Here is a 20,051-nt window from a genome sequence, read left to right on the forward strand (position 1 = left end):
AGTGACTTTGATGGTCTGTTGACTCATCACAGGTCAGATTAACTAATTTATTAACATTTTCTAAGCTTAGAACCCTTTGCTGTTGAATGCTGGTATTAGTACATAATGATCCTGTTACAGTTTCTCACTTATCCCCTTCAGTTTTTTTGGTGTGACTAGAGACTCTGTTCACTACATGTACTTTTTATCGTGACCTTAATATGAGTCCTGTCTTAGCCTTTAACCTTGTGTTGAAAAACCATAGCACGTGAGGAGTAGTGATTACACAAAACAGAAAAACCTCTTCAGATTGTGATGATTTGAAATCACAACAAACAGTTTGAATTATCTATATATTTCTAAATATAATTAATTTGCGATAGTTGATAGATATTTTGTATGTTTGATAAAGTTCCTTTTGTTTTCTCTTTTGCATTTTCCCAGTTTCACATTGGAAATGTCATCAGTCGTAATCAGTGTCTAAAAGGACTGAGAGCTTTAACTACAAAAAGATTATCTCTGCTAACCTGGATTCATCTGAGCTTCCCTTCTGTCACGGATATAAATGATCACTTAGCCTGTAAAAATTAATCCGGACCGTCCTCATCTTCAAAATGGAGAAGAAAGCTTTTACGATAACTCATGATGATGAAAAGTATTTTATTGCATGCACAGTCGACAGCGGTGGTCAATCCGGGGATTTTCACCACATCATGCAGACCAGCCCAAACAGTGCGTACAAGAAATGAAAATCTAAGGAAACTGTAAAATCTGTAGAACAAATAAATAATTCTGAAATAAATAAATATCCATATCCAGAATTTAAACCTGTTTATAAATATATACAGTATAAATAAAAGGAACTGTACATCTTTGATGATAAATGGTTATTAAAGAAAAAGATACTGTTCACCATCGGCTTTAAAATCCAAAAATATACAAAGTAAAGAAAGAAAGATTCCACCCAAAACTTCATCTACTCAGAATGAACATTTTCCACAGCTCTATGTAGAGACTAAATTCCCTCTCACATGACTACAAGCTCTACAGTTGTATACGTTAGCGCTTCAACACATTGTACACAAGCAAATATCTTCCTCCAGAAGGTGCTGCAGTATTTCATTTTGCTATTGCTCTTCATTCTTAAACAGTTCACCACCAAAACACAGCATCACTTTACTGTTGGCAAAGCTGTGAGACATTGTGTCGTTGTCTTTGTAAAGACATGTTGCTGCAGTCCCACGATCCAAAAGCTAAAGCTGAACAAAACAAAACTATCTACACGTCTGATCCTTTGAAACAAGGAAACATTCCACCATATTCTGTTTAAACCTGTAAAGAAAGAACAAGATGTGTCTGCTGATTGTCCAAAGCTCAACTACATGGACCCTAATGTCGATACTTAGCGATGACTAACACTTTTTTTTGTTATTGAAAGAGCATTTTTATGGTTTTGGCACTAACATACACAATTGGAACACACACACACACACACATGATGACAGATACGCACAAACACACATTTGACAGACACTCATACACCAAAGAAACCCAGTGTACGGTATATCCTCTACTAATGTCCTGCACTATTTGACCTGTGTAAAGGCTCACCACTTCACTGCACTTTAAACAGAAAGGAAACCGTTTGAGAATACTGTGATGTATAAATAAATCATGAAAAAAATATACGCTTCATATTCATCTGTAGGTTTAACAATTGTTTTCTCTGTGTCTTAAGTCTTGATCTAGTTTAGTGAGACATCGGCTTCTTGCACTAACGCTGTGCTGATTCAGAGGTGACTGCACATCCAGCTTCAGGCAGAAGAGAACATCTGGATTGTATGAAACTCTGAGGAAACAGATGTGTGTGCACTGAAATACTCTTTGGTTAAATCTTGTGATTTTCTGTCGTTGCCAAATTCATTCACACGGTCTGTGGACACATTAAGATGTAACACGTATGTTATAATCGTGTATGTGATCGGTTGTAAAAGCTCTGAAAAGGCAGGTGATTGGTCGAGACTGAATCTCCACGCTCAACACTTTTTGTCCACATTCATTTGTTGTTGCTTTTTATTGGATGTGAGGGACTTCGACGGCACACGTTTCTTTCTGCAAGTTACTGGTTCACCACAGGGGGGCGCTGCTGGATTATTTTCGGAAACAGCACTTGACCTGATGCAGGACAGAGAAGCAGTGCAGCAGCAGGGTGACACACACACACACACACAAACACACACACACACGCACACACGTCAACACCTGCTGCTGGTGTTGAATGTTCTCAGCACAAGTCTACACAAGTCAAACCTAAGATGTGTCTTCTTCTCCTTCCTGTCTCTGGTGAGAGATTCCTGATTGAGCGGCTCCCTCCTGTGGTCAGTCAGGGTCACGCAGTGCTCCTTTGACTTTGAGTCCTGAGAGATAGAGGGGGGGGGGTCCGTGGCGATAGGAAGCTCAGTGGGAGCTGCTGTCTAAGCACGTGGCTCCAGCCTGTGTGACAGTTCAAACTGAGTCTGTTGATTGTCGATGATATGAAGAAAATCGATGTAGGCGCGCACCTCAGGGCTGCTCTTCTGGGTGATGCCATTTCCTGGAAGAAGAAGAAGAAGAAAAATAGATGTTTTATGCCCTTGAGAAGACAGCAGCTTCCAGGCCCTCACTTTCTTCTCCCACTTTTCTTGGGAAAGGAAAAATTAATACTAATTAATTCTTCTACATTGCGAGAGGAGGTGTTCCTTTTTGACATTTTCGCTGATTTCTCAGAGAATAATTCATGATCTTGATTTTAAAAAAATCACATGTTTAGGGAGCTGATTTCTATTATTTCAAAAAAAGATATACAACTTATATACAGTGCTTTTTACATGTACAATATATATTTACATATTTATTTTGACATATGTATATATTTTGAAACTTTACTTCATACAAAGTCGCGGTGTATGGTTTCTGAGCAGAGCAGAGATGTGACTTCTGACTGTGATGTGAATACTGACCCATGTGATCTCTCTGACACTGTCGAATGAGCCGCACTGCGTCTGCGATCATGTGCTGGAAATAAAGATAAACGCAGGCGTCATTAAATGTGACATTTTCAATTTAGCAGTCTCCTGCGCTGTTTCCATGCATTAGTATAAAAAAATCTCTCACCAGCTTTTCAAAATTGACCAGGTTATCGTGGAACGTCTTGTTGCCCTCGTGGATGAATGTGATGTCTAAAACAGATGAATATTTTCTTAGTGTATTTGAAGTGAGGGGTAGGTGTGTTTCTACCTGTCAGATCTGCCTGATAGAAATATGTCTCGGTGCTCCCCTCCCCGATTTCCAGCAGCTGTCCTGTAGTGAGCGAAGTGACAGAATAATGAACGCACCTTTCAGCAGCAGTGGAAGAAAGGGGATCTTTGGCGCCTTCATCTTCCTGAAGGAGTCCCTGTAGGCCTTGTGGTTCAGAGAGGGATCCTGTGAAGGCATTTTCAGAACGAATGAGTCTAATCCTCGGGGGGGGGGGGGGGGCGGGGGATGTGTGTGCCTGTGCATGCACGCTTTGTTAGAGCTGAATTATGGCAGCGCTGGGATCTAATGATCATCTAAAACACCAGATGTTTCGCCGGATGTTTCCGAATGAAAAACATGTTTGCCTAATGTCATTGATTTTCATTTCTTCTAAAGGCAACAGATGACTTGTACTGTGTATTGTATGAACTGCGGGTCATGAGTCACACTTACTGTAACTGCCTCCAGCTCTGAGAAAAGCTTTTTGAATTTCCCAGGAATTTTCTGCAGAGGAAAAAAAAAAAGGATCAGAGGCCGTCTAAAGATTTATAGAGGTGCAGATGAAAAATAATTCCTGCCCATCAGGAATAAAAGGACATTCTCACCTCCCATGTCTGACTGAGGCGGCCGACCGCTGCAGCGTTCAGGCCCATTATAATGGCGAAGAAACAGTTGAGGTTCCTCTGTGCTTTACAGCTAGAACAGATCAATGGGACACACGTTGCAGTTACTTCCAGGGGCATGAGAGCATTTCCAGTTTATTGATCTGCCACAGGAGGGCGCAGTGTTCCCATGCAAATCTAAACCTCTCACCCTCCAGATCAGAGGTGAAACCCTGTAGTTGTGGTCAGCCGCCAGAGGAGCAGTGGCTTTATGATCACAATCAATTCATTGCTACTCAAAATGCACAGGGATGTGAGTGTGCTACTCACTGGGCGGCGATCTTGATGAACTTCTTGATGAGTTGGACCCTCTTGCAGAGCGTCGGGCACAGCAGCACCTCAGTGACCACCCACAGCTGCACCTCATTGCAGCGCTGCAGCAGCAGCTCTAACGCCACAGTGTGGTGACTGCTGGCATGCCGGCTGAAGGTGAAGTAGACCAGTTCTTGCTGGAAAAAGTAGGACAAGTACGAGATGAACAAAGCAGGGAATGTGATTCTGACAGTTGTGACCCTTAAGGGCTGCAGGGGTTTTCAGTCAAGACCATTTTTGTCAGGATGAATTTGATTTCAATATCATTAAGTTATTTTTGTGTTCGGTTCTGGTCTGGGATCTGCCAGTTTTTCCAGATCTGATCAGAGAGTTAACAATGGCAGACAAAGTGGGTTTTCAAACAGTGGGACAAACCTCATGTATCGAGTCAAAGATGGACCAGTCAAAGTTTGTTAGAGCAACGGCCACGTCCCACGTGTTTAACGTGAACATGCGAGTCCTCTGCTGCAGCTCGGAGTTGTCTGTGAACGGGTACTGAGGAAAGAGGAAAAAATTATATATCAAAATCCACGATCCACGCTGCTAGTTTATTTACAAATGTCAAAGAAACATTTTGAAAATTAAGTTTCATGTTCCATTTTATGATTAATAGCACTGAAAATAGTTATTAAGCTTCAGGCATAACCTCAGCCAAATACTATGTACACTGTATATTGTACTGTACTAGCAGAGTGTAGTAGAGTGTGGAATCAGAGACCTTCTGTGTTCTTACCCACTTTGCCAAATTAACCAGATTCTGAAATATTCACATAATTGGCTTATTCATGGCCTCTAAGCAAACCGAGTAAACACTACAGAAAATGCATGTTGGGGTTGAAGTGACATTGAGTTTCAGTGATGCTCCTACCAGGACTTCTCCCAGGTCCTTCCTGCATATGTGCAACCTCCCCACCGGCCGGAGAGAATCAGAGAAAACTCTGTCCTGAGGCTGCAGGAGGAGTCGACCTGCAGGGGGAGAAAAACACATCACAAACAACAGCTTGCCATTAGAATCGTGTCAGGCAGATAGAGATGAGACTCTGCGTGTGTCAGGCACCGCCATGAGGTCGCCATGTCATTTCAATCACTGATAACAGAGGCTGAGTTTGTATCACTGTGCCCTTTTAACGCTTTCCTCCTCAGGATATATTTAGGTCAGCTCTGTTGATTGCAATCACATACATACATGTCTGGGCTCAGTATAGAAAAAAACACAAGTGTGAAGCGTTGTGAGAAAGTGAGCTGTGTAATGACTTTCTGTCGTGTTGGAGCAGATTTAAACAGGACTAATGATGACTTCTGTCAATTCACTAATGCCTATTGTGATTTATCATAGACTGGGTTGTACATTAGCATTAACATGTCGCTCTGTGTTTTGTTTTTTATAAGCATATATAATGAAATCCAAGCTTCATGTCTACATCATTTAATATGCATTACTTTGTAGTTGTATGTAGGGTTCTGTGGCGTGTATGTGGTTGAGTAGAATGGTATCTACCTCCAGTATAAGTAACAGCTACGAGGACTAGTTCACCATGGGGGACATCCATCCTCTCTGCCACCGCCTGCAGCAGCTCCTGGGCCACTACGTCTGCGTGGGCCTTGGTGCTCAGGTACGATTCCAAAGTGATATACACACGACACAGCACTGCAACGGAGACCAGATATACAGTACAGTCAAATATAGAATACACAGCAGGTGAATCTGCCCTTTAAAAGAAGCCTAACCTCAAAAGAAATGGGGAATTCATAGGTCACAACTGAGGTAGTTGCATTTTTTAAACCTTCCCATTCATTCTCTGGAAAGACTCCCATTGTTCCTATGTTCAGACTATATGTCTCCCCTCAAGAGCTTCAGGAACAACGTGTGACGGGAGGAATGTGCGAAGAACGCCACGTTTTACGACTTACCATCCTTGGTCTCCCTCTGCGTGCTTCTGGACTGGAGCCCGTTCTCTTTCAGGCTCAATTGGTGGAAAAGTGCTTTGCCCTGAAAAGAAGGGAAATGCGTGGATTTTGACACACATCCATGGTGTGGTGGAACTGTGAGCTCAGCGGTTGAACTGCAGAACAATGTCTACAGCAGGAAATGTGCGAACAATGGTCTCGACACCCAATTCAGAGGAACAGGCAGTTCTGTCCGAATAAAATTCCTTCTGTATTAGTTTAAAACATAGATTTTTTTAACTCACCTTTCTCTGCGGTGAAGATTCATCCACAGTGCTGGGAACAGAAGAGGAAATCGATTAGTCACTTGCACCCTGACGTACCTGTAGCTGCCCTGCAGGACCTGATCTGGTTATTTTCCTTGGGCTTCATCTTTGTCTAGTATAAAAACCTCATGCCGCCTACAGGGTCAAGTGGATATAAAGACAGTATATACTCCTCTGCTAAATTCACTCCATTATTTAAGCCCATGTGTTGAGGCGAGATTAGAGTGCATTGAAGATTTTAGACCCTCCGATGTGATCCCTTCATGTAATCACCGTATTCTCATCAGTTACTCCCCGCTAGCATGATGGATAGGCCCGTGTCCATTATCGTCCCTCAGCTTTTACTGGGCCCTGCTTCACAATAGGCATGTTGGCACAAAGCCTGCCCTGAGGGATCCCTCCCCACTCGCCGGGGCCAGCAGCAGACCTGCACTAATGAAAAACCCGACTCCCCAATGTCACGTCAACACGCGGCTCAAGATCACATTCGCGTTGTTTCTTTTCGAAAAGCCGAGTCACTGTGGTTGTCGATAAGCTCGCTGAATTAAAAAAGGCCACGGGACGAGAAGGCAATAGGGAAACGAGCGGTCGTTGTCTTTCAGGAGCTTTCAGGAGCATTTGGACACTTTATTTCTTCTGCACCAGATGGACGTCAGTGAGAGGATTAAAAGAGTCCTCTCTCCATGAAAAATGACACCTTTTAGCTTTCACTCAGCGGCAGATTGCCACAAAGCAGTCGTCCTCCCACGGGATGAGCCTGATTGTGAGAAGCTCATAAATAGTAGAGTCTGTCAGTTAGCGACACCCACATTATGTCCAGTACTTTATAAGTAGTGGGTGTTGCAGAGCTCCCACCCTGGTAATAAACATGAATAAAGCAGAATCAGACAATAGCAGCAGAGCCAGGTTGAATTATCTGCACTGGTTTCGAATGGGTGGCAGGTTGGGGCGTCCCCGGGGAGCAAAGGATGGAGGATTGGAGGATACAGTTGAGGGAAGGGGAGTTGGTAAGGGGTGTGGCAATGTGTCTGCTGACTGGGGAGGGTTTGCTGGAACTGGGGAGTCAAAGAGCATTGGGATGTTGTTTATTTTATTAAAACCAGGAAACTGTAACTTAGCAACCAAACAGATCAATATGTTAGATCGTTCGATGCCAATTGAGAGATCTGTTTGAATGTTACAATGTTACATATATGTTAAACAGCACTGTTACAAAGGACTGAGTGATGTACTGATCTTGTTCTTTGTCTTGTCTATTTGTGAACAGGACTCATCTATACATGTTTAGCTTTAACAGCTGTTAAAACAATACATGTATGATATATATTAATTATTATAATATTATATATATAATCTCCTCTGATATAGTGACCAATCTATAACTTGACAATCATTGCTTTCTCTTCATGTGATAATAGCAATAAGACATAGTGAAGGAAGCGTGCTCAGTGACAAAGGGGCTTATAAGACTGATGAGGTGCAGATAGATTTAAATAGGTTTGATACAAACACACTAGAGATTTTGTTTTTCGTCATCATGTATATGTTTGTTAGCATTATTACACAAAACGACTGGAGGATTATCATGAAACCTGGCGGAAGGATGTTTTTATAAAGAGCAAATCAGTCACAATCAGGAGTGTGTAGCTTGTTCATTAGTATTGTACAGAGAGAAGAAAACATGTTATTATCCTCTATTATCTCTTTTTTAACATTTGATTTACTTTGTGGGATGTGAGCGCCTGTGGGTGCACTTCTGATTTTGGTTTTCAATCTTTAATATTACTTAAATAAAAACAAAACCAACCTAAGTTCTAGATATCAGTGAATCGAAAAACCTGTGACATACAAAGATGTAAATAAGTGCTGAATTGGGTCTAATAAAAGGCCTTTTGTCGTCTTAGCAACCTTAATAAAACTGTTGTTTCATTTGAGTCCAGCTTACACTTTATGAAGGTGTGGCGCACTGTGGGCTCCCTCAGTATAGTAGAAGCTAATTTGGCAGTATTGACTTTATGTTCTAGAAAACCGATTTATAAACTCAGCACAAGAAAGTGATTACTATCAGTATTACTTTATTTTGTATTATGTCCGTTGTATTCATACTGGATGTCCCCCAATACCGAATCAACTCAGTGTGTCCACCACTGAGCATCGATAGCTTCTTTTTCCTTTTTCACAAATTGAAAATCTGTAAAGCTCATTGTGTGTTACTCACTGGGATCATTTTCCTAGAAGGTAACATTGCTGAGTTAGCGACCAGTCATGGCTGAATCAATATAAATGACAGTGGGAATGATGATGTTGACGTTACATCCGGAACGTATTCTGTTTTGAAAGGTCAATAACAGAGCCGATATTAACCTGGTACATTAGATCAGTGCATTCGCGTGTGTCGATTATATTAGATTGTGGACTAAATGACACAAGGATTTTATTAATATTACTATTAATAGTGATTAATTCATATGTGACCATTAACAACCAGCAGATGGGAATTTGTGTCCAGCAAACAAGGGGTGGCGCTCTTTTCCTCTAATGGCAAGTGACTCATTTCTTACCGCTTTTCATTAATTCGCAGAATTCCTGTGTTTCCTCGACTCTTAAGATTCAAGATGAAAAGATCCATGACCTTCATACTCTGGCTCATAACGGCCCATGAACACTGCGATAACTCTTCGATGTCTGAAAGGGTTCATTGATGAGGAGCTAAATAAAAGCACCAAGCGGAGCAGAAGCTCCTTCTTTGTATTCAGAGAGCAGCCAGTGTCTCTGCTTCTTTTCAGACTTCCAACAGTCGAGAGTTCTTATACTGGCTATTTTACCCACCCAGACAATTTCTGTATTTATCTCCAATGTGGGTTTGAACATGGCCACTTACTGTCTGCGATGCAGCTGGTAGAGTTTCTGCAGCTCCCTCACATCTGTCTCCAGGGCGGGGTGCTCATAGAGGTCGTCCAACACGTAGCGGTACAGAGTCTGGAAGGAAATGTCCGTTTTAGTTTCTCCTGTGTTTGAGTCACGCCCCGGTTCCACCCGTTTCCTTGTACATCACGTTCCCTACCTTCATGAAGACTTTGACGTGCTCATCCTCTCTCAGGAAGTCTTTGCAGAGAGACACCCACTGCGACGCCAGGTGCAGGACTTTCTGTTTCCTCTCCAGCGCCTCCTTCCTGTCCTCTTTCCCTCTGCATCGCTTGGTGCAATAGGTGGGGTTGGGTTAAGGCTTCAGCACAAGTGCAATACAGCGAGCGAGATCTAGCAAATGCCGAATGTGAAGCCTGAATAGATCCAGTGTGTGAGATGTGGATATAAGTGCAGGTGGAAACAAAGAGAGTTTGCTTTGAGTTCGTAAAAAAAATGTATTTTGCTTTTATAAAACACCAGCTTCTGACTGCATCATCCTCTCATGAACGTTTATACAGTCTGTGTGAATCTTTGTAATAATGTTCCCAATCAACCTCCCCCTGTGTTCAAGGATATTGTCCCAGCAGAGCTTGACATAAATCAGTGGTTGACATGAACACTGGGTAGGTCAGCAGAAAGTCATCCAGAAGTGCATCTGGAAAGAAAAACACATTATTAACCAAGGGAAAACAAATGTGGTCAAACTTCTTTTGACATAAAGAGTGGACACTAACGGACCATCTCACTCTCTGCAAACCATTTGAATCCTATGCACATAGCCTCATTAGGTTTGTGCTGTGTTACAGGACGATGGAAGGAAAGTACATCAGTAAACTTGATGACAGTATGATTAATGTTTGCTGAGCTGTACGCCTGAACTTTAAACCGACTCGGCAGCTCAGAGACGGGGCTTCAGATTTCCCCGTTCCGTCTTAATAATAGCAGAAGGTGAGCCCATTCTTCGCCGTCAAATATCAGTTAACAAGCAGCGAGCAGGGACATTTCAGAGGCGTGGCGTAATGTGAGGGACCTTTTGATGGCACATTTTTCTTCGTGGCGGGTCTAGAGATAATGACTCGTGCGGATTTCCTCCGTCCAAACGAACCTTTGCCTGCTTTTATCTTCGATCTCACACAGTCACTGTCGCAGGCTGTGTGACTGAAGATAAGCCAATAATGTGAATGTGTCAGCCGACTCTCGCTGACCTCTGATGAGGTCTGACGGTGTCATTGTGATTACCTCACTCACAGAAAAGCAATCTGATATTGCTTGGGCATCACTCCAATGCGTTTACAAGCAGCATTTTGGACTGATGAACTCGAAGCTGTCACTGTCCCTCGCTTTGACCCGTGAACACTTAATGCACTTCCAGTATTTATTCATTTTCCCAGCACCAAAACTAAATGTGACTCTCTTCATCTCATCTGGTCTTTTTAAAGCACACAAAGTCCCTGCCTCCCAGAAGTAATTATTCAGAGTAAATTATAAAAGTTTGTTTCGGAAATTGGCATCATAGTTGCTAAAACACATTTCCAAAAGGGACAAAAGAAAAAGAAAAGGACAGTAGCACCCAGACGTGATGAACGGTCAGAAGTGCAAAGCTTTACAAATCCTATTAGGGCCGACCTCCTCTCAGCCGCTCGGTAAGTGTGCCTCACACCCAGAATTGTAAATTCTTCCCCTTTAATTTCACACTGGCTTCCCAGAGCCTTTGTGTGCGTTCTGGTCCAAAGGAGTCACTGACATCATTATGTTAATCCGTGGACAGCAGCTGTGGGTGCATCACTCAGTGCTTATGAGAGGTTACACACTAACACACGCGTACAGTAGCTCTCGTAAAGAATAACGCAACAAACCTCAACACAAAGCCATGAAAACAACACACATACAAAGGATCATCCACCCACTCAAATAGTGCACTGTGCCAGCTTCCCCTCCACGGATACACACGCTGATCACTCACGCTGCTGTGTGTGTGTTTAAGTGTTTTCTGCAAGCTGTCTTAACTGAAGCTCTTTCTCATGAGTAGCAGCTTACATACAACTCCCCAGGCGGTAAACGCTGCAAAGTTTTCTGAAGCTGGGAAACGGTGTAAATATTTAATTTGGAGACCCTGAGACTTGTTCTCAAGATTTTTCTTGGTAACACAGCAAAAGAGAAGGTTGTGTCCTGCAGAGTAAAGATTTAATACAAACAGTGTGGCGGAAATAATGACTGTTTCACCGATACAAATATATTTGTGGATGGATTGTGCTTTATAGATTTACAATAAACAATACATTTTGTGGAATATAAGATCCACAAATAGGTTTGTATTCTGCTTCCCTGTATTATACTCTGATTAGGAATCAGAGAATCCCAATTCCATGCATTAAACCAGAGGGAATGCAGAATAGATTCATCGATCTAACGTCTCAATCTACTGGCAAATCAATCAACCTGTCGATCCACCTGCCAAGCCCTTTAGCATTTTAATAAATACTTGTTCAATGGATCATTATAACTTTTGAATATAAGCATGTTAATGTGTCACTTAGTGGCTCAGTAACCACCAGAAGCCATCACTTGACATAAAAGCCTTAAATTAATACGACAGTCTGTATTTAGACATTTTACATATATCCACCTGCTTAATGTAATTCGTTTTTCACTACAAATAAAAGAGCTGGAACATCCTCTCATTATGAACACAAATGTTTCATTACATGTCTTTCAGTGCTGGCAGAGCTCGAATCAATAGCTGCACTTAGATACTGGGCACAGGGAAGAAGCTGAACACTGAACACTACCCACAATGCTAACCCACAGAAGGATGGCCTAACATACAGTATGAGCGAGCTTCCCAGCACTGCAGTGGTTCCTGTTTGCTTCCCCTCAAACATGCCTATGGTGCTTTCAGAAAAGTGCCATCTCTTGCAGAAAGATATAAAGCTACTCCGCATTGTTAATGTCGAGTAAAGATGGAGGCGAGTGCAACCATGATGAGATACATCTGGCTCTCTAAGTTTCTGTACTGCATTTAAATCATACACTCAATATCAATACATTGCTGCAATCATCATTCATGTTGCTGCACCATCTTTCTGATTGATCTCGCTCGCAGAGACCAAGCAGACGCGCCAACTTCGTTGAAATAAATCTCTTCTTGATGAAATCAAGGATCTTGTGTTGTTGTGCTTCTGCTGAGCAAAACCTTCAAGGACAAACTGTACAGTAGCATGAGAGCATGCCTAGGGTCAGTGTTTACAGGAGAACAGCATTGCAGCTGGACTCAGACTATTAAACATCACTGAGCGCAGATCAATTCCTGCTCAGGATTCGGTTCATTCTGCTCGTCAGGTATCCGTCTCTTTGACCCTGGTTACATTGCTCAGCATGAGGATCCCTATGGAGGCTTAACTTCAATACACTCAATGCAAAGTGAATGATTCATCAACAACTATCCAGCCCATAGGAAATTAGCTAAAAGGCAGTTGGTTTGTTTTATAGACACTAAACCGAGACGCTTGCAGACATCTTCCTGGTAGTGCAGCTCGATCGGTATAAAATATTAGATTGTAGCAACAAAATATGCAATTCAACATAAGACATAACTCACTTGTGAATATAAAATGCCCGATTTTGCAAATACAGGCACATCTCCAGAGAGACTATTTAGATCAATACCCATCCCTTCCCCATCAGAATGAGTAACGACCTCTGGTATTGGGTAAGCCTTTTTCCATCACAATGAGAGATCATCTGTGACCATTTCCATCTCCAAGGAAAAATGTGAACATTTATCTTCCCTCATCCACTTTCCTCCCTTTAACATTGTTTCTCCTTTCTTCCTCGTGCTCTTCCTCTCCTTCACTGACTGTGCTGCTGCTCTCACTCATCACCTCTCATCAAGTCATCTTTTCCAGCTTCAGCAACAGAGTCTCCTCTGCCCTGGCAACAGTGGCACATTATCATGTACCTGCTGGGATAAGAGGCAATGTGCTGGTTTGTGGTCGCTGTGAGGCGAGGCGTTATTTAAGCGGGAGCTTAAATAACGCAGACAACTAAAGCCTCAAACATTTAACTCTGTTACAGGCATTTAAATGAACAGGCTCAAAGTTAGTGGCATTCTGGGAATGATAGCACATGACCGGCCAAGTCATATTGTCGGGGGGGGCTGCTGTCTCAGCTTCTTTGTGAGAAGGAGGGGAGGGAGTAAAAACAAAGAATAAAGCGATGTACTCCTCTCACCACATACACACAACACATCTGTGGACCTGCACCGACACAACATCTTACTAATCCATTCTTAAAGTTGTTCTGACCACCAAACCACTGAGTACAGCTGACAGATATTTTCACACTAAAATACAATACACTGAAAACATGCACTCTAAACAGGTTTGCTGCGGGATTTTAAAGTACATGTATATATGCTGACCTGACTCTTTGACCTGTGTTGTCCCCTGGTCATCGTCCAGTGTCCGATCATTCAGCAAGTGCTCCAGGATCTTCTCCGGGGTCCCTGATACCACCATGAACCTGTCGGACACAGCAGAGTCAGTGGACGAGTCCTCCTCGATAGAGGACAGAGAGCGGCTGCTGCTCCACTCCTCCTCTCCTTCCGTCCCCTCGTCGTCTATGTAGCGAAAGTAGGGGACGTCAAAGGTGGGCATTGTCACTGGCTCTGCCCGGCTGGTGCTGTCACTGCGGCTCTCCCCGGAGCCCTCCTCGTCGTCCTCGTCCTCCTCCTGCTCCACCAAGGCAGCGTGGAGCAGCCTGCCCTCCTCCTGCCATAGGTTCAGGGGCTGTGGCCGAGATCCCATCCTCACAGAGTCCCCTGTGCCCTATGTTGCCGTGGTTACTGTTGCATGCCCGGTTTACCCATCCATCCAGGCATCTGTCCACCCGCAGCTGACACAGCCCGGAGTGCTGTCTGTCTCTCAAACACACAGAGATAGCCCGGTATGATCACGGCTGGAAAAGCTCCTGGATGGGATGGATGGGAGGGACGCCAGCAGGGCTCTGTCTCACAGCCCCATGCTGCTCTCAACATGTATTTGATGTAGTCACTTATGTGTAGAGAGTTGTGATGTAAGCATGCCTGAGTGAGTGAGTGTGTGAGCCGGAGAGAGACGGCTGAGGGAGAGACACAGATGAGTGAGAGAGGGGAGGGAGGAAGAGAGGGAATCTAGGAAGGAGAGAAGTGGGGAGGCTTACCTCCTGTTCCTCGCCTCCTCCCTGCCTCCTCCCCTCGCCGATGCGGGGAGGGCTGGCCGCTCTGACGACACTCTCTGGAGGATGAGCACATCGTGGCCCCTCTCCCGCAGACACACGCGGACTGCCTCGTCACTCTGGGGCTGGAGAGAGAGAGAGAGCGAGAGAGACGAGGGGGAGAGAGGGAGGGAGGGAGGGAGCAAATGCGTTATCACCAAGGAGATTTCCCTGTATTTTCTCCCACTCTCAGAAATCGCCAGTGATTTCTATTATAAAAGCTCTGTCAAAGCCAGCACTGTAAATGAAAGAGGATTTCCATATATCATTATTCAGTCCTTATCGGTGGAGCCCATTCAGGGATTAACATAAAAGACTCATACATATTTTAATTACTGAATCTTATGGGGAGCCTATTAAATTATGGGCGGTGTCTAGAGACAATCTGTTCGTAAAGCAACACAGGGTTCAACTCTGCAAGCAAACAATGATTTGGAGTTTATAGTACAAGAAGCTCCTAACATGCGGTCCTATGAATTCATACAGACTGTTAGTCCACTGTCTCCCTTTTCTCTCTCTGTCTCCCACAATGTCACCCTTATCAATCACCTTCTTATCAGTCTAAGCCTCCGTAGGGGACCGCCCCCTCCTTCCGACTCCTTAGACACGTTTTAGATTTAATATCAAGCTGATTATTAATTTGGTCATTGAATCTGTTTAATCTGTTTAATAGCCTTCGCATAATTAACGCACAGGGGGAGTATCTCTGTCTGTAGGCTGCAATGCTGATGATATATTTAGTTCCATCATTTTACAAGACAACAGCAGTACTTACATTTAGTTTTCCAGCTTAAAGCAAACTCTTGTGTGAAGGGTCTGAAACTGCACGTTAGTTGTCAGTGTGAACATTCAATGACTTTTTTAACCCGTACATTCTTAACACATCTCTGAAGGACTAAAGATGGCTGCCTGACAATGGAGAGTGTGGATCAGAAATATTGGTCTTAATGAGGAGTTCACTGCAAGGTGCACGCAAAATGCATCCCCCCCACTCCCCGGTCACTTCACCCGCCCTCTCCTCAGCCATCAGTCAATGCTACACAAGCCGCTGTGCTTGCAATTAGCCAGGCAGACAGGCTGGAAGTGGTTGCAGTTTTCTGCCCTAATTGCCTTTTTGCAAAGAAGCACCCAGAGACTCTCAGTTCAGCATGACTTCCCCTGCACACAAACACTTATCTGCGATCTATGGACGTGTACACACAAACAGGCATGCATAAAGTGCTCACACACATTGAGACAACATACTCAGGCAATATCTAACACAATAAAAGACACTGTTGTGGCGATTACTGGGCGGGCCACATGCAGTCACATCTATAAACAGGAGAGAGGTATTCAAAAACTCAGAAAGGACCATTAATGGCAATGTCTGCTGCAGATTCCTTCTCTGCACTGACTCATTATTCAAAGCCATGTTTAGATGTCAGCGGCATCTCATTAACTCCTTCCTTCCGTGAAGCCACATTCACACACAATTTTTTTTTCATGTACTAAGAATGTGTCCTATGCTATAAAAGTATTATCTGGACCAGATGACGTGAGGTTGGAGTCTTGACAAAGGCCAAATACCTAGAAAATTCCAAGAGAAGGAATGGTGCGCTGATTAGCTTCCTGGTTCTTGGGAAAAAAAGTCACTGGTGGTTCTGTCTTTATGGAGACATGACAAACACTGTACTCTTCATCCTATTTGTTGTATTTTAAACTATAATTAACACTGTGTCAGTATACCACTAGGAGGTCAAACAGCAAACAAACCTTTCCAAACAATGAATTATTGATCCTGACATGGCTGCTGCAGGCCACTACTCAGTGTGCCCAGGGCTTCGTGGCTACCAGTGTCCTGATAGTAAGAAACAATCAGGGCTCTAAAGTGGATGCTTGTAATGACTAAGAGCACCAGGGCAGTAGAGTTCCTACCCGAGCCGAGAGGTGACCTTCCCTCACAGGACTCACAGCAACCGCTGGAGTCCTCCCAACATGGACACTGTTAGCAGTAGAGTAAACACTACTTATCAGGCGTCTGCACCAAGTCATGCGGTCAAATGGTTTACTGTCTCTCTCAGGGTTCCAGATGCATTCCGCTGGCTCGTGCAGGACACTTTCTGTTTTCAGTGTCTGTCTCATGTCTCACAGATGACATTTACAGGGACCTGAAAGACCTCAGTCCTGACAGGATGCAGACTTAATTCATCTCAATGTATAGTGTGGATCCGTAGTGCATCTGCATCTTCAGGATTCTATGATGCAGATGCACTTCCTTATCCTTATATCCAGCAATTATTTGCTTGAAATTCTAGTAAAAGCATTAAGCTCTACTAATACCCTCTTAACAATTATTGGAATGTTAAGTAAAAAGATTGCTCACATGCATGTACAGAGCTAAGTAAAATGTAGTTGATGAAATAATCATATTAATTTTAGGTCAAATGTAAAAAGACGATGATGCATAATTATCTCACACACTTGAAAATAATCAAAAGACAAAGGAACATATATCAAGCCACTATTGAAACAATATTGTTTGTGTGTGTGGAGAGTTGTGTAACTGTAGTTTAATCTGTGTGTGCGTAATCAGATTTATAGGCCTGTAAAAATCTTTAAATGTGACATTAGATGTGCAAGTGTAAAAAGTCCACATCTGGAATTGTGAGCAAAGAACTGTGAATATGTAGAAATCTACAAATGCACACACAGATTCTGTATACACATTTGCAGATCGCAGTACGCAATTCTGGATACTTTTACACTGATTACGCAAACTCAGATTGAGATACACACACACACAGAAATCATATTCCCACAGATTTAAAAGTGAAAGTTTGTTATTATTTTAAAGTAGATTAGATAACATCCATGTACTTCCTGCTTTAGAATTGCTCGTGTATTTCCAGTTACATGCAGCCTACTGTATATTAAGCATCCCTCTTTCCACCAGCTGGGATTAAACTGAATGCTAAACTCTGTCTGGGCTTAGATATTTGCATCATGAGTCACATGTTATAAGAGTATGTGCATTGTAGCATCACTGGATTACTTTTTACTGCTAGATAATCTCCATAATCTTAATATTTCCAGATAATGGTAAGTACTAAATACAGGGGCAGCATTTCTGACCATTACCATTAGGATTACACAAAGGACACATGCACGTGTTAACGGTACAGTCCATTATCTTTTGAATTCCCAGTATGAGAAGTTTGGTTCCAAAAAATGTGACTGAAACAATAAAAGTGAGACAGATTGTTGTATTTTGCGGCACTAACATTTGTTCACATGCAGATTAGCAGTTGGCCTAATGCAGACGAAAGGTCATTATATTGAATGACAACATAGATAAAGAGATCGGGCCAAAAAAGGTCAGAGACCTGATGCACTGGAATCCACCCTGAAACCACACAATGTCTTGGCATGGAGCTTCGGCCACTTGCGTCAACTCTTCCTGCCATTGTTGAGCAGGGTAGCACGCAGATACAGCTGGCAGGAAGGGAGAAACTGAGCCCGCCTCGAGGTCAGCCAATCAGATGTCTCCTACGCAGCTAACTGGCAGGTGATGTAATGTTTTTATAAAGTGCACTTGAACATACAGTACCTGAGTTTCCATAATGACAGATGGTGCTTTGAAATCAAACATAGAACACCAACTCCATCCTAATGCATATTCAGTCTCTGTAAATACACAGTGCATTTATAATTTACACCTTTTTACATTTGAATACACTGCACTCTACAGTATACTGTTCTGATATTTTCTATACATTTGTGTAATATTATGGCTCTTCAGCAGCAGTCTATTTGATTTTCTTTTTATATTTGCATTGAGTCTAGAGAGGTTTGTTGTCTGGACAGAATCTTAATACAAGCAGTCCCCCTTAGAGAAAGCAGAGGCATTATAGAATGTGTGTGGATAATAAACACAAACAATAACCCAACATCAGTTTGATTAATGAGACACTGCAGGGAGGGGATGCAAGAGAGGATGCTCAGGCTTAATACTTTCAAAGCAGTGTGACGTTAAAACACCACAGTGCAGCCCAGGGTAAAACAGACTATCTAATGTTCTCTCAGTGAATATTCAAGGAGAAACTATACTAATTGAGGAGGGCTCCTGATGACTCACAGTGAGATAGGCAGCCTGACTGATGTTTTCACTCTTACAAGGCCACTGTTCAGTGAAACACTTCAGAGGAGGATATGAAATTGAGGCTGCAGTTCTGCATCAATACTATTTGATGTGGGAAAACTATAAAAGCATCTGTACTTTTACTGACCACACCATTGCTGTTGTTGTGTGTCTCACCTCGCATGTCCTCTCCGGGCCCTTGCTGTGGTTCTGCAGGAAGCGGCAGCCATCCTTGGCCAGTCGGTGGACCATCTCCAGTCTGGACAGGTCCTCCTTGTCAGGCATGATGCACATACTCCCTGGCTGCAGCGGGGGGGACACAGAGAACATGTACCTGAGGCCACAGTCCCACGACATCGCTGGCTGTCCACCAGAAAGCAGGATAGTCTAAAAGAGTGCAAGAGGAGGGGAGCAGCTCAAAAATGAGTGTAAGTGTTGGGTGTGTTTCTATGTGTGTGAGTCTTCTGTCCTTGTAGCCAAAGTTAATCCCTGCCGCTGAACACCTTGATCAGCTCTGTAGCAGAGAGGCTCACTTGGACTCCAGGTATCTTTCTGTGTGCGTGTTTGGCTTTACTAAAAGTGAGTGACAGAGTCCCTCTCCCTCTCTCTCTCTCTCCCTCTCCGTCCTTCTCTTGCCTTTTCAGTACCGGGGAGGGGACTGAGTTATGAACACCGTGAGTTCAGGAAACATCTGGTTGAGTCAGACAGCCCCAAAAAGGAAGTTTCCAAATCTCCCGAAAGCAGGAGAGAGTTGAGTTTCGGGACTAGGCAGGATACTTAACACTGGAAGGTCAAACACTTGTTCGGGTGGAGCTGAATTACGTGAGAGTGGGTTTAAGGTCATTTGGGCACAAGCACTAAAGCAACACAACTGTTGTGAGTGAATACAATGCAGCAGGTTATAGAGGAAAAGCATAGAAATTGGCATAGATCTGAGAAAATTATCAATATATTTTCATCACTAAATGATAAGATTGAGAGAGAGGGATGAGTTAATTTGTTACATTTTCTGAACAATAATCAGCATATAAGTTAATAATTAACTATTAGAGTTGCCAGATCAACTTCTGGCGGGATGTATGATTTATCGGCACTTTAATATTTATAAATTCAGTCAAATTGAATAGACAAAGATATAAGTAGATTCAGATGAAGCGCTTTTGATTAATATTTAATGAATCGCGTGAATGAACGTCCATCCCAGTTTCCCAAGGCAAAGTCTATGATATCAAACAGTTCCAACACTAGAGTTTTTATAGCATAAGACAAACTTTAATGATTCGGTTAAATGAATATTATAACGTTTGCTGATTAATTTGTGGGTGATTT

The 20,051-nt window shown here is 42.9% G+C and overlaps 1 protein-coding gene across 2 annotated transcripts; it reads right to left on the reverse strand.

Annotated features, from left to right (window-relative positions):
* Nucleotides 1-619: 619 nt before the first annotated feature.
* Nucleotides 620-19,329, reverse strand: LOC133965170 (rap guanine nucleotide exchange factor 5-like). Of its 2 annotated transcripts, XM_062399591.1 has the most exons (18): nucleotides 18,900-19,329; nucleotides 14,549-14,688; nucleotides 13,770-13,870; nucleotides 9,926-10,004; nucleotides 9,507-9,651; nucleotides 9,324-9,421; nucleotides 6,422-6,452; nucleotides 6,141-6,219; nucleotides 5,728-5,877; nucleotides 5,098-5,195; nucleotides 4,605-4,724; nucleotides 4,188-4,366; nucleotides 3,861-3,951; nucleotides 3,709-3,759; nucleotides 3,354-3,441; nucleotides 3,133-3,197; nucleotides 2,979-3,033; nucleotides 620-2,572 (listed from the first exon to the last, which is right to left on the reverse strand). In XM_062399591.1, exons 1-18 carry the CDS (start codon nucleotides 19,077-19,079, stop codon nucleotides 2,454-2,456), a joined length of 1,869 nt encoding a protein of 622 aa, XP_062255575.1. In that variant the 5' UTR covers nucleotides 19,080-19,329; the 3' UTR covers nucleotides 620-2,453. The 2 variants fall into 2 exon arrangements, with proteins under 2 accessions (XP_062255575.1, XP_062255576.1); XM_062399592.1 differs by lacking the exon at nucleotides 3,133-3,197.
* Between the last annotated feature and the right edge of the window lie 722 nt (nucleotides 19,330-20,051).

The sequence above is a fragment of the Platichthys flesus genome, chromosome 11 (genome assembly GCF_949316205.1).
Source record: "Platichthys flesus chromosome 11, fPlaFle2.1, whole genome shotgun sequence".
Classification (NCBI taxonomy): domain Eukaryota; kingdom Metazoa; phylum Chordata; class Actinopteri; order Pleuronectiformes; family Pleuronectidae; genus Platichthys; species Platichthys flesus.